Source organism: Dysidea avara, chromosome 13, assembly GCF_963678975.1.
Source record: "Dysidea avara chromosome 13, odDysAvar1.4, whole genome shotgun sequence".
In the NCBI taxonomy this organism is placed as follows: domain Eukaryota; kingdom Metazoa; phylum Porifera; class Demospongiae; order Dictyoceratida; family Dysideidae; genus Dysidea; species Dysidea avara.
The window spans coordinates 4,880,118-4,892,775 of NC_089284.1; the positions used below are offsets into that span (position 1 = coordinate 4,880,118).

At 40.0% G+C, this 12,658-nt stretch overlaps 3 protein-coding genes across 4 annotated transcripts; 2 read left to right on the plus strand and 1 right to left on the minus strand.

Moving 5' to 3' along the window:
• The first annotated feature begins 24 nt into the window (after positions 1-24).
• Positions 25-1,252, plus strand: LOC136243753 (cell division control protein 42 homolog). Of its 2 annotated transcripts, none has more exons than XM_066035358.1 (6): positions 25-164; positions 257-386; positions 445-517; positions 579-688; positions 752-811; positions 858-1,252. In XM_066035358.1, the coding sequence occupies exons 2-6, from the start codon at positions 282-284 to the stop codon at positions 1,083-1,085; spliced, it is 576 nt and encodes a 191-aa protein (XP_065891430.1). In that variant the 5' UTR covers positions 25-164; positions 257-281; the 3' UTR covers positions 1,086-1,252. The 2 variants fall into 2 exon arrangements, with proteins under 2 accessions (XP_065891430.1, XP_065891431.1); XM_066035359.1 differs by having other exon boundaries at positions 49-164; positions 216-386.
• On the minus strand, positions 1,144-11,170 carry LOC136243750 (ubiquitin carboxyl-terminal hydrolase 5-like). The gene is made up of 21 exons (XM_066035355.1): positions 11,011-11,170; positions 10,776-10,956; positions 10,694-10,728; positions 10,188-10,271; positions 10,036-10,130; positions 9,943-9,993; positions 9,802-9,893; positions 5,006-5,098; positions 4,853-4,947; positions 4,660-4,796; positions 4,550-4,606; positions 4,428-4,499; positions 4,293-4,383; positions 4,057-4,239; positions 2,436-2,599; positions 2,057-2,379; positions 1,870-2,010; positions 1,683-1,816; positions 1,523-1,637; positions 1,390-1,474; positions 1,144-1,335 (listed from the first exon to the last, which is right to left on the minus strand). Exons 1-21 carry the CDS (start codon positions 11,098-11,100, stop codon positions 1,242-1,244), a joined length of 2,412 nt encoding a protein of 803 aa, XP_065891427.1. The 5' UTR covers positions 11,101-11,170; the 3' UTR covers positions 1,144-1,241.
• On the plus strand, positions 11,096-12,655 carry LOC136243752 (prohibitin-2-like). Its single transcript, XM_066035357.1, has 9 exons — positions 11,096-11,286; positions 11,344-11,505; positions 11,554-11,678; positions 11,732-11,791; positions 11,981-12,110; positions 12,168-12,271; positions 12,331-12,408; positions 12,462-12,535; positions 12,581-12,655. The coding sequence occupies exons 1-9, from the start codon at positions 11,166-11,168 to the stop codon at positions 12,603-12,605; spliced, it is 879 nt and encodes a 292-aa protein (XP_065891429.1). The 5' UTR covers positions 11,096-11,165; the 3' UTR covers positions 12,606-12,655.
• Positions 12,656-12,658: the final 3 nt, after the last annotated feature.

The window sequence follows — 12,658 nt, forward strand, 5'->3', positions numbered from 1 at the left end:
TGCTAAAAATAGAAATCTTAATATAGTAACTCCAAATATGGTTGACAGTTCTATTTTAAGAACACTGAGTGCTAAAAATAGCAGGAGCTCGTTGTGTAGGGTGGTAGTCGCTCCTTCAAAAACTGGTCCGCTGTTACTCGCGAAGCAGTTTATTAATTTAACTTGTGAGTGAACGTAGTGCAGAAGGATTACGTGTTGTTAACATTTAACTAAAGTTTTAGTCAGGAAATTTGAATCAATACTTATTCTCCGATAGAGGTAGAGATCGGCCGCTACCCGTGATGCAGACGATAAAGTGTGTAGTGGTAGGGGACGGTGCTGTAGGAAAGACTTGTTTGTTGATTTCCTACACCACCAACAAATTCCCTCAAGAATATGTGCCGACAGTAAGTGTGATTGATAGTGGGCGGAGTGGCGTTACTACCATCGTGTGTGCTACTACAGGTATTCGACAACTATGCAGTGACTGTGATGATCGGAGGAGAGCCATACACTCTCGGATTGTTTGATACTGCAGGTATGTCACCATTGTGTTGTGTTGTATGTTCATGAGTGACCTTTAACTTAATGGGGTACAGGACAAGAAGATTATGACCGACTAAGACCACTTTCATATCCACAAACTGATGTGTTCTTAGTCTGTTTCTCAGTCGTATCACCAGCATCCTTTGAGAATGTTAAAGAGAAGGTAAAGTTTAGCAACTTACTGTAATGTGTGACAAAGTATGATGTTGTGTTATTTGTCACGCAGTGGGTACCAGAGATCACCCATCATTGTCCTAAGACACCTTTTCTTCTAGTTGGAACACAGGTGAGATAAATATTTTTGTGACTTCGTAGTGTTACTCTCGTCATAGATTGATTTGAGAGACGATGCAGGCACTGTTGAGAAGCTATCCAAAGTTAAAATGAAGCCTATCACAGTTGAGCAGGCTGAGAAGCTAGCAAGAGAATTGCGTGCAGTTAAATATGTTGAGTGTTCCGCTCTCACACAAAAAGGTCTCAAGAATGTATTTGATGAGGCTATTTTGGCTGCTCTTGAGCCCCCAGAGGTAACAAAGAAGCGAAAGTGTGTCTTACTCTAGAACCTCATAAACCACACTACTACTATTATTACAATACAGGCAGCATTACAGCTGCAACTACAATTAAACTATTATTTGTACTATTTTTCCATGTAAATTATTATGACAATAGTTATTATTTGCTGTGTATTCTTGTTGTTCTGATTACACACTGTTTTAATCTGTCAGCCGCTTGTACAGGTACAGGTAGCCTAGTTCAAATGGTGGTGTCACTGATAGAGCAACTTTGTTATCATTAAAGATGATCCACCTGCATTCAAAGGCATGATTTTATATGCATTGATGAGCAGTTATGTAAGCTTACTTGCCATCCTTTTTAATGTGACACACATAATGGCCACACATTGTAGATGTACCCATGTGACTAACAAATGCCATTAGTTCATACTCTAATAGTTTCAGGCGTGTGGTTAAAAGCTTTATTATGTATCGCTCACTTCCTGTGCCATCATTGTACTTGGGTGTGTTTGATGAAGCCTGGTCTGTTTCCATGGTAGCAACTTCATCTGCATGACTAAATATCCAATCAACTGCTCTCTCCATGTTGTTATTCTGAATCACATGATGCACATAATGACACTTGTGTGTCAGTCTTACCGTAGCCTCTAGTGCAGCGATGGCTTGTTGGCGTGTGAACCCCATGCTTTCAATCATGGCAATACTTCCCTCATCACATGAGCTCTTGGTGGATGTTGCACTTTTCTTGCTGGGGTTAAAAGGAGCAGCAAAATCTACTCAAGTTATAAGCCATAACAACAGTAGCCACATTAATCTGTAACTTTACCAGAATCAGTAGAGTGTTGAAGTACCCACTCCATAGCAGCCTCAACTCCACTACCAGCTGTGTGGTATGCAGCTCTACGACAACCTTCCAGGGGGAACCCCATCATCACTAACTGACTAACTACTGACTCATCTATATTAACTGTACACACACTAAACATGGTGGCACCAAACATAATAATACACACCAGTTGGCTGGGGCTCTTCCCTTTCTGGTAGGGCCACTTCTCCTGGTTGGAGACCACCTTTACTGTGTAATTGTTCCAGTGATAATTGCTGGGGTATGTCAACTAGTACATCGAGTTTCCGTGGTACCCAGTCATCGCCAATAGCAAACTTGTTCAACTGGATCATCAGATAATCTGGGAAAGTGATGAAACGGGTCGTCTTGGAGGCAGCACATTTTCCACCAATTGCTGTACTGTAGAAATCTTCTATAGAAACTGGGGCCGCAAAAGATGTCAGACAAGCTGTGAAGGGGATCTTTGCCCTAACAATGTCTTCTTGCTTCCTGAGCATCGGAGTGACCATGCACACTTCATAATACACCAGACAATGATTGCTTACACTCTTTCCTTCTTCTCTTCCAACTGACGTTTCTTAGCAGTCCAAGCATCCACCTCATCCTTGTTGGTGGCAGCTACCATGGGAACAGGTAGAGACAGCAGACACGTTTCTTGTGTCGAATACTTCACTTGTCCACTCTTGCTACACTCCACTCTCTCCTCCAACTACAGGTAGGAGTTGCAAAAACAAGATTATCACATAATTATCAATAACATTATCAGTTTACTCTAGCCACAAAGCATGTTAGTAACCAGAGAGCATTTTTCACTAACAAAGAAAAAAAACTTTTAAAAAGGCAAATTTTTCATTGCCTTTAGCAAAATGATTTCCAGGCTGTCATGGCCCACTAAGCAGTGTAGGTATGTATGAAAGAAAGGTTTTGGATCCAGATAGAATATGGGCCACTGCTCCTACTAATCACCAGTGGAGGCTGGCTTGTTCAGACTGGTGGGATTAAACACTTTTAGATTGAACAATAGTACTTGGCTTGTATTACTGATTACGGGTGATAGTAGGACTACAGACATGTTTATACTGGCTGTCTGTGACTACAGTGTAGAGATGCAGTGAATCAGTTTAGAAAAAAAAATGTTGGTTGTCAGTCATACTAGAAGGGAAAAGCTGAAGGGTCCCATTGAAATTTGTAAAAGTAAGAAATTTGGTATATATTTGTTTCAAAGGCCATTGGTATGTTGTTATTATTCAGCCTGTATAATTTATGTGAAGTCAGTATACTATAACATGACTAACTTATATTCATTATTCATGAGATAAACAACCATTTGGTACTACAGTTTATGTTTCAGATTCCACACAGGTTAAATGGTGGCTATTTAACTGCACAATGGTTAAGAAAGTTACAATACCAAACAGTTAGAGAATAAACTACTTCTTACTCTGTAGCAGACCATCTCAAGGAAACACTGAACTGACCTGTCCGTGTTTCATTTGCCAACAACCAAGCCACAACATACACACAATATGCTGGGTTGCATAATTGCATGTCTATCGAAAAACCTATTCACACAAAATTACTCTGTAGGCGAAATTGCTTTTTAAACCTTTTTCCTGCCCTCATATGAATGGCATATGTATAGGATGAAACTGATTCCATAATTCTATATCGGAAATTCGTGTGAATTGGATCAAGTGTGACTTGAAAGTTTTCTCTTTTTTGATAGACATGTGAATATGCAGACCAGCATAGTGTGTGTATGTGGAAGCTCAGTTGTCAACTAATAAAACACTATGTTCCCTCAGAAGGTTGTTAAGGGCCCTTGGACAGTGTCATGTTCAATTAGAGTACACAATAAAAGATGGTTTTCTTTTACTATGTACTCTTGTGGACACTTTTAATAAGATCAACTTTTAATAGTGGCCATGTAACAAACAAAACGACAATGTCCATGACCTCATTAACGTATATGTAGTAGAGCTCTTCATCCCAATGATAGCCTATCCAGTGGCATATCCAGCCTTTGTGAATACCAGAAGGGCTTTAGGCTCTACCAGGATTTAAGACTGTGATAATCCAGGGTGCTGTAACCCTATTTAGACTTCACCACTGGCTTTTTTAAAAAAATGCTTTCAATGAATCTTCTGGCCTAGCACCACATCTTACCTGAAACTTGAAGCAGTTCACAGGGTTGGCAGCACCAGGAGGTGCACCATGCTGCTTACGATCAATGAGTGTTAGCAAGTGTAGGAAGAACTCTTGAGCATCTTGTTGCCGTGAACTACTGAACTCTTGGTGACCACGTCCCACTACTGCTTTAAACATGTATGGTTTAATCCCTGGTTGCTCCTAACAACATGGGAAGATCACTCAACATTATTTATTGTTTAAACTATTTTTACCCGTTGCTTTGGACCATCTTCAGTTTCTGTAGCAACAGGCTCAGGTTGCTGCGAGTATTGTCCTGACAACAAGCCAACACCCAGTTTACACCTGAGGGGATCACATGATTCAAGTACAAATCACATGACACTAACATCTGAACTTCAAAATCATCTGCAGGGTTGGTGTGCACTGATCGGAACACACTATCAGCATTGTTACAGTACCTACAATGAGAAAGCTCATAAAACAAGTGCTAACACGTTGCTGTAGTTACCTTTGTTGAAACTCCGGAATAGTAAACAATACTTGCATTATAGAATTGAGGTAGCAACTGTAGTGGTAGCCATGGTATCAACGGCTTATTTAATTGTCAAACTAACTCACCTGTTACCAAGGTTACTCATACCAGTTAATCCAGTACCATACACTAACTGGAGCTCCTTACCGGACTCCTGAATAATTGACCACTCACCAATCTTCATATTCATGTCTATTTCTAACTCGGTCATGGTTTGGTCAGTCTGTGTGTGCAGCCAACATTGCAACATCCACCCCCTACCCCCTATTAGAAACACACCTTGGTCATTGCAGCCAGGTTAATACCAAAGTGAGCCAAGTGCTGTGCCAGGTTAGGGTCCTCCACCATTGTGTCCTCATCATATGAGTAGACATCTTGTGGAGGGGGTCAAAGTGTCATAGCGTTACAACACAACATAGTACACACACTTACCCGCCCCATCAGGTGTGATGGTACCCAACTTTACACACAACGGATACTGGGTCTGCTGGAAGTGCTCCACTGCATGGTTGTTACCACCAGAACCTGTTACCAGTAACAAAGTGACTGCACTATTAGAGATGTTTCAGTGCTGTTTGTATGTGCATGTTCCATGTATGTCTGTGTGCTGCTGTTTGTGCTTGTGTATGTCAAATATGAGCACGGACATTCATATGCTTTGCTGTTTATGGTATAATACCTCACAAAGCAGATGTCTATCATGTCAACAACAACTAACAGATTCACTGAAGACAGGGGAAGATGTAGTGGAGGATGTAAGGTTATAAACAGTGCTAACTAGTGGTAATGTCTCATTACCTATGAATGGCCAAGTACAGCAAAAAAAAAAAAAAAAACATTCAAATTTTACACATAACACAAATCAGGATTTCAAAGCTCAATTGGAAACCCTGATGTAGAGAATATTTTAAAAACCTAATACACTAAATTATTTATTATTACTGTATAATGTACAGACCTCAATCAAGAGTATTATGTCTAAACGTTAATTAAGTAGTTAGTAGAGATGTAAAATTATCAACATTATCAGTTTCCACAAGGTGATCGGGTAGGTGATTCCATAATCGGATTGCTCTTGGAAAAATGAATGCATGAAAGAATCAATTCTTGAGGGTAAGTGTAGGAATTTCTTGTTGCTACTACAGGTGATACTGGGAGCTTTACGAAGGATATGATCACAAGGGATATCTACATACTGATTAATAGCTTTATGAAACATAACCAAAATCGAATCATCTCTTCGTCTCTCCAATGATTGCCAATCAAGTTGACTTAGCATAGCTGTAACACTGGAATATCGAGAATAATCGCTAAATACAAATCTGGCAGCTTTCCTTTGAATCATCTCAATTTGGTGAATGTTAGTGTGTAAGTGGGGTGACCAGATGACTACAGCATATTCACAGATGGGGCGGATGTATGTCTGGTAGCATTTAATTTTAACATCCTGTGTGCACTGACCAAAGTTCGGTTGAAAAAATACCAAGGCAGAGTTTGCTCGACCAATAATTCCTGAAATATGTGTGGACCAGGACAAATTACCTGAAATTGTTAGACCGAGGTACTTAGCAGATTGTACTCTCTGTATCAATCATTCAACCTGTAGTGACATACAAAAGGGGAGGATTTGTTAGTAACTATGAGATGCTCACACTTAGTTAAATTGAAAGGCATTTGCCAAACGGTGGACCAGTAAGCTAATTTGTTCACATCATTTTGCAGTGCATGATGATCACTGGGATCGTTGATACTTCTGTACATTAAGACATCATCAGCATAAAGTTTAACTACAGAGCCAATACTACAAGGTAAGTCATTAATGAATAGCAAAACTAGTAATGGGCCAAGCACTGATCCTTGAGGAACACCAGAAATTACTGGGGTTGAATCACTAAACTTATTCTCAATAGCAACTTGCTGCGTTCTGTCAATAAGAAATTACTTGATCCACTCTAAATAAGTTCCTCGGATCCCATAGTAATCTAGTTTATGGAGTAATCGTTCATGAGGCACCTTGTCAAAGGCCTTTGAGAAGTCCAAAAAAAGAATATCAATTTGGTGTCCAAAGTGTGACTATATCATGTATCGTTGTGATAAGCTGTGTCTCGCATGATCGATTCTTCCTAAATCCATGTTGAGCGTCACTTAGAATCGAGTTAGTCTCAAGGTGTTTGTACATTGAACTATATGTGCTCAAAGATCTTACATGGTATGCTTGTCAAGGATATTGGCCTATAATTAGCAGGATTCTTACGTGATCCTTTCTTGAAGACTGGCGTAACACGAGCAGTTTCAAGACGATGTTGGTGTAACGATGCCTTGAATATAAGGGTAAGTATGGGAGCCATATTATAAGCAGTCTCTTTTAATAAGCGAGCTGGGATCTCATCAGGGCCATGGGCTTTATGGCTCTCTATGTCAGCTAATAATCTAGCCACGCCCTCTACAGTGATGTCTTCTGTAATGATTGAATTTTATGGGGAAGCCCCTAGGTTTGGTAGGGTAGAAACATCCTCCTCAGTGTAGACAGATAGAAATTGTTTATTGATAGCATTAGCCTTCTCTTGTGAGTCACTTACAGTTAACCCATTAACATCTAATGGTGGAATAGTTACTTGATCACACTTTTTGCACTTCACATAAGACCATAGATTCTTGTAACCTCTGTTGGAATCAGGACTGAACATATCACATAAATGTCTGTTATGCGCTCGTCGACACTCTTTCTGCATAAGTTTTTTTTAGCAGCACAATATTCCTTCCAATAAGTTTCTCCTTCTAGCTCGGCTATATAATCGCTGTTTCTTACTTGAGAGACGTCTGATTAAAGGGGTTGTCCAGGGTTGGTTGGATTTGCCTGAAGGGGCAGTTTTGGTAGGTACAAGTTGTAGACAGTTCATACACATTGTCTTAAAGGCATCCCATAAATCTTGTATTGGAGTATCGATGGTGTTATCAAGAAAGGTGTTGGAAAATTCTGTTACTAAGTGATTGATAGATACAAAATCTGCTTTGTTCCACAAATAGAGTTTCCTTTTTACTAGGTGATACAGATTTTACAGTTAGAGCACTTTCAACACACAGAGCCTTGTGATCACTTATTCCAGGAATAACTTTGATATCAAAGATTAGAGCTGGACAGTTTGTGAGAAAAATATTCAATACATGATTGTTTCTAGTTGGTTGTAAATTCATCTGCGTGAAGCCGTGACTTGTAAGTAGGTGTTACATAGTGTCAGTGAATAATTGTTGCCGCTGATAGTGTTGTCAACCCAGTTGATATTAGGTCACCACCAAACCATATAGTGGAATTCTTGTAATTACTCACAATGAAATTGATAGTGAGATTTTCTGTATATTCAAGATCATTGTATGGAGGACGGTACACAGATATTATGACAAGTTTATCTAGTTTAACTCAGTAATACCATTCTCATATAAGCAGGATAGAGTACCCACATTTAACTATTGTGAGGGGAAAGCCTGTCATTTACTTGACAAATTCTACAGTACAACTGTACTGTACATGGGCTGAGGTGAACATCCCTTGCTCTTGAACAAGAGGGTAAGGACCTTTCCAGCGAGCAATAGTACTCTTGTGAAGACATGCAAACATTTTGAAACATGTATACAAAAATGCTATCCTGTGTCAAACTGAGACAATTGCGTGAGTCTAGAAATTCAATGTACACATCTTGACATAACATTATAGGCATTACATGTAGTGATAGTTGAGAACTGAAGCCATAGGGTTTGTTTACATGTGAAAGTCCATAGCCCGTTACATTTAATGGGTACAGGAACAGGTAGCTATTTCAAGATGCCACATATATAAAACATTACGTATTGATTACATTGGTGACGAGTATTAAACATGTCATTTTTAACGTTTTGCATATATAGTCCACATACGATTTTCATCTACGTATGGGGTTATCATTAACTTGCTGTTGCTGGACTGACACTTTCAGCAGTAGTGTACTTGAGTTTCTGTACCACATCGCTAGATTCACTGCAGTTCACCAGTTTCAATCAGTAATCATTCTTTTCGGTGCTATTGCACACGGCTCATGGTGCAAACGTCATGTCAGTTAACTGTACAATTCACACCAGATGTACCACCAAAACTGTACAATTATATTTCTATTGTTGTAGTATGAATCGTGCTAAGTGACTACAGCAAGTCAGTGACCACACTCACGGTACACTCTATATCACAACTAAACCAGTGACGGATACAGGGGGGTTGCAATCCCCTCTGAAAAAGTACACGCGTCCCTAATTAATTTACGATTCGTGTGTGATAAAATCATCAACAGTTAATCAGTTATGCATAGTGTATCACATTGGGACCTTTTCTACTGGCCAAAATTCATACTTTACCTTTGAAATTGCTAAATATGGCATTACAGCATGTTAAGCCCCTCTAAAAATAATTATCGTTTAGTGCTGTTTTGCTTCAGAACTTTCTGTGAAGGTCTGGATCAACTATGAAACAATGTTTTAGAGTGATTTTTATAGATCTATGTAGCTATAGGCCAGAGTTATAAGACTGAGTTAACAACCCCAGCTGGACTATAGCTAAGTGGTATCACAGTTATTGAAAACTTCCTGAATCTGAAACCTCCTCTGAAAATTCCTAGATCCACCACTGTAAACTGTGCAAGTCTCCTGCACTATTACTTCTTGGAGACTTCATGTCTGTGCTTAGAATTTGATCCTACGTACAATCCAAGATGACCCTACAGCTGTAACCAATGTGTGAGGAATGTATATGTCAGCAGTCAAATACGTAGAAAGCGATTGACTGCTGGTAGCATAGGCAGTCCTGCTGGTTGGTGTGCAGTAATAGACCTACATAGTCGTAATCATCTCACTATGTAACTAGTATATGTATCTGCATATCAATTGTATACAAAGTGGCCAATCTCAGTTCCGACTGAATTGTGGAGAACAGTGTCTGAATCAGCAATTCAGTCATGCATGGTGCAAAATCACAGAGCACCCCCAGTTAGTTACAAAACATGTATTAGCAAGGAGTATATAGCCATTTAGTTTAATAATGATACACTGCTAATACTAGCAACTAGCTTTGGGCAATGTCTTACCAATGCATGATCTTATATGGAATACCAAATTAAGTATATGCATGCACATATGCATGTGTACACACACACGCACTCTCACACACACACTCTCACACACACACACACACAGAGCAAACATACCATCAAAATATCGTCGTCCACACAATATAGCTCCATCAGTCATGTTCATCCACAAGTTATTAGTCAAATCACACCGGCTGCACTTCCACCCACTAGTGTGTACACCAGTAGTAACCATGGAAACAACAACAAACACATCACCTTGGAGGGATCTTCACTCCATTATCCAACTGCAGCAGAGATGATGCATACCTAGTCTGCTAGTAAGTCAGTTACAGGGAGGGACAACCTCACTTGGTGACAGGACGTTTCTCTCCATCCCATGCTAACACAGCTTCCTTCTTACACATTTCATCAGCAGCTAGCACACCCTTAATGGACTGTTGTAACTATGGTAACAGTATAGGAGGGTAGTCACATGGTGATACACATCATGTGACGCACACCTTATCAGGTAGGTCAGTATTGGGAAGGGCAATGACAGTGTGTTCAGGTAAGATGATCAGTGACGTCACCTCATCATATTCCTCCTGTACATGCCACATGATATAATGTATACAAACCTCATCTTAGTGGCCACCTGAGGCCACCCTCTAAACTGGCCGACTGTAAATATACCTGTCTAGTGCTACCACCTGCTCATTAAGACCAAGAAACATTGGCCTGAAATGACAGGTTCTAATTGTCTATGACAAGATTACAACAAAAATACTACTGAACTGGATGAGACTTCACTAGATTTCTAGTTCCACTCATTCGCCCAAGTTACAAACTTTTGCAGTAACCCATGACCTATATATTAAACATTGTAGTTTGATAAATTTGGAAAATTTTAAAAGTTTTGTTAAATTACACAGCGAATGTACCAAGTAGTGTCTACCAAATGATGTTGCCATAAATGTTAGTCTTATCACATGTTACAATTACAGTATGTACTCAGTAATAAATGTACCTTCACTTGACCACCATCAAAACCTCCATCAACCCCTAAATAATCTTGTAATCTATTATAGCAACGCAACCAAGAGACGCACCTATTGCTAATCTTGTTGGCTTTTTCACTTCCTCGGTCTTCTCAGCTGGTTGTGGAGGTTTCTTAGTTCTCTTTATGTGCAAGAATAACCTTCTACCACTCTTGTTAAAATATGACTGCACGTGATCCTTGCTAAATCCAAGGAAGGAGTACAGGCACACGTACAACCCCCCAACTGACTCCTAGGGTGGACTGCACATGATAAACTGGACACAACACACAATACATTCACTAACTGGAGTGTCGAAGGAATAAACACACTGGTCCTTGTACACTTTATCCCCGCCCAACGGGACCCGCACTTCTCCTTGCAGCACCGCTTCCATTTCAACCCACACGTGAGATACAAGACCAACACGTGACCTTTTAATCTCAGCCGGCACGTGTGGAAATGGCCAAGCAAATACAGCAGTTTATGAGTGGTGCGGGTGGATCTGGGATGAGCACGGCGTTAAAACTTATCGGAGGAGCTACCCTGCTTGGAATAGGTATAAATCAATCCATGTATACAGGTTAGCGCCACTTGTGCTAAATTATAATGTGTAGCCGTTTACCGCATGCATTAACAGTGCAAGGAGGTCACCGAGGTATTATATTCAGTAGAATTGGTGGTATACAGCAGATCATATACTCAGAAGGGCTGCATTTTAGAATACCGTGGTTTCAGTATCCAATAATATACGATATCCGTGCACGTCCAAAGAGGATTCAGTCCCCAACAGGAAGCAAAGGTACATCAGTTAAATTTTGTAGTCACTTTAGTATTATATATAACACAGATCTTCAGATGGTTAACATCGGCTTGAGAGTACTGCATCGACCAGACAAAGCCTTTTTACCAACAGTATATCGTAACCTTGGCAAAGATTATGATGATAGAGTATTGCCATCCATTATGAACGAGGTATGACATATCACGTGTCTTTTATAGTGGTAACTACTTGTTTGTTGTGCCAGGTGTTGAAAGCTGTAGTGGCACAGTTTAATGCTTCCCAGTTGATCACGCAACGTGGAAAAGTAAGGTTTTACAGTGTGGGTGTGTGTTCAAGGGTGGAATTTTCCTGTAGTAACTATTTGGTATGGTTTCTAATATGACTGTAATCACTAGTATGTAACACTGCAATGATTCTTCTCATCCTGCTCTTCCTATTGCTCTTCCTATTGCTCTTCCTATAGTAATTGATAAGTGTTTTCTGTTGACGTTAGGTCAGTGCCCTTGTGAGGGAGCAATTAATGGAACGTGCCAAAGACTTCAATATCATCTTAGATGATGTGTCCATTACTGATCTCAGTTTTGGTAGGGAGTATACAGCAGCCGTGGAGTCAAAGCAAGTCGGTAAGTTTAGCAGGTGATCATGTATAGTTTGTGTAGTAACATGATCCGTATCTATAGCCCAGCAAGAGGCACAGCGGGCACAATTTCTGGTGGAAAAGGCAAAGCAAGAGAGACAGGAGAAAGTGGTTAAGGCTGAAGGAGAATCCAAAGCTGCGACATTGATATCCTTTTTGCATCTTTATGATTATAGTGGCACATATTTCTTTGACTCCTACCTCACCTCGGCACTGCTATGACAGAGAACCCTGGCTACCTTAAGTTACGTAAAATCAGAGCTGCTCAGCACATTGCACAAACTGTGAGACAAATGTTTTCATACATTATTGTCAATTTTTTGTTCTTGTTCCAAAGATCTCTAATGCCCAGAACAGAGTCTACCTAAACGCAGAAGCCTTGATGCTTGACCTTGGGGGCATGAACACAGAGTAAGAAATTGGTTGGTTGGGATAATGTTTAATACCTCTCCATAGGAGCAATGACAAGAAGAAGAAATGACTCTCTAATTAATACATTAGTGCAATTTCAATGAAGTCAATTTTATTGAAGTC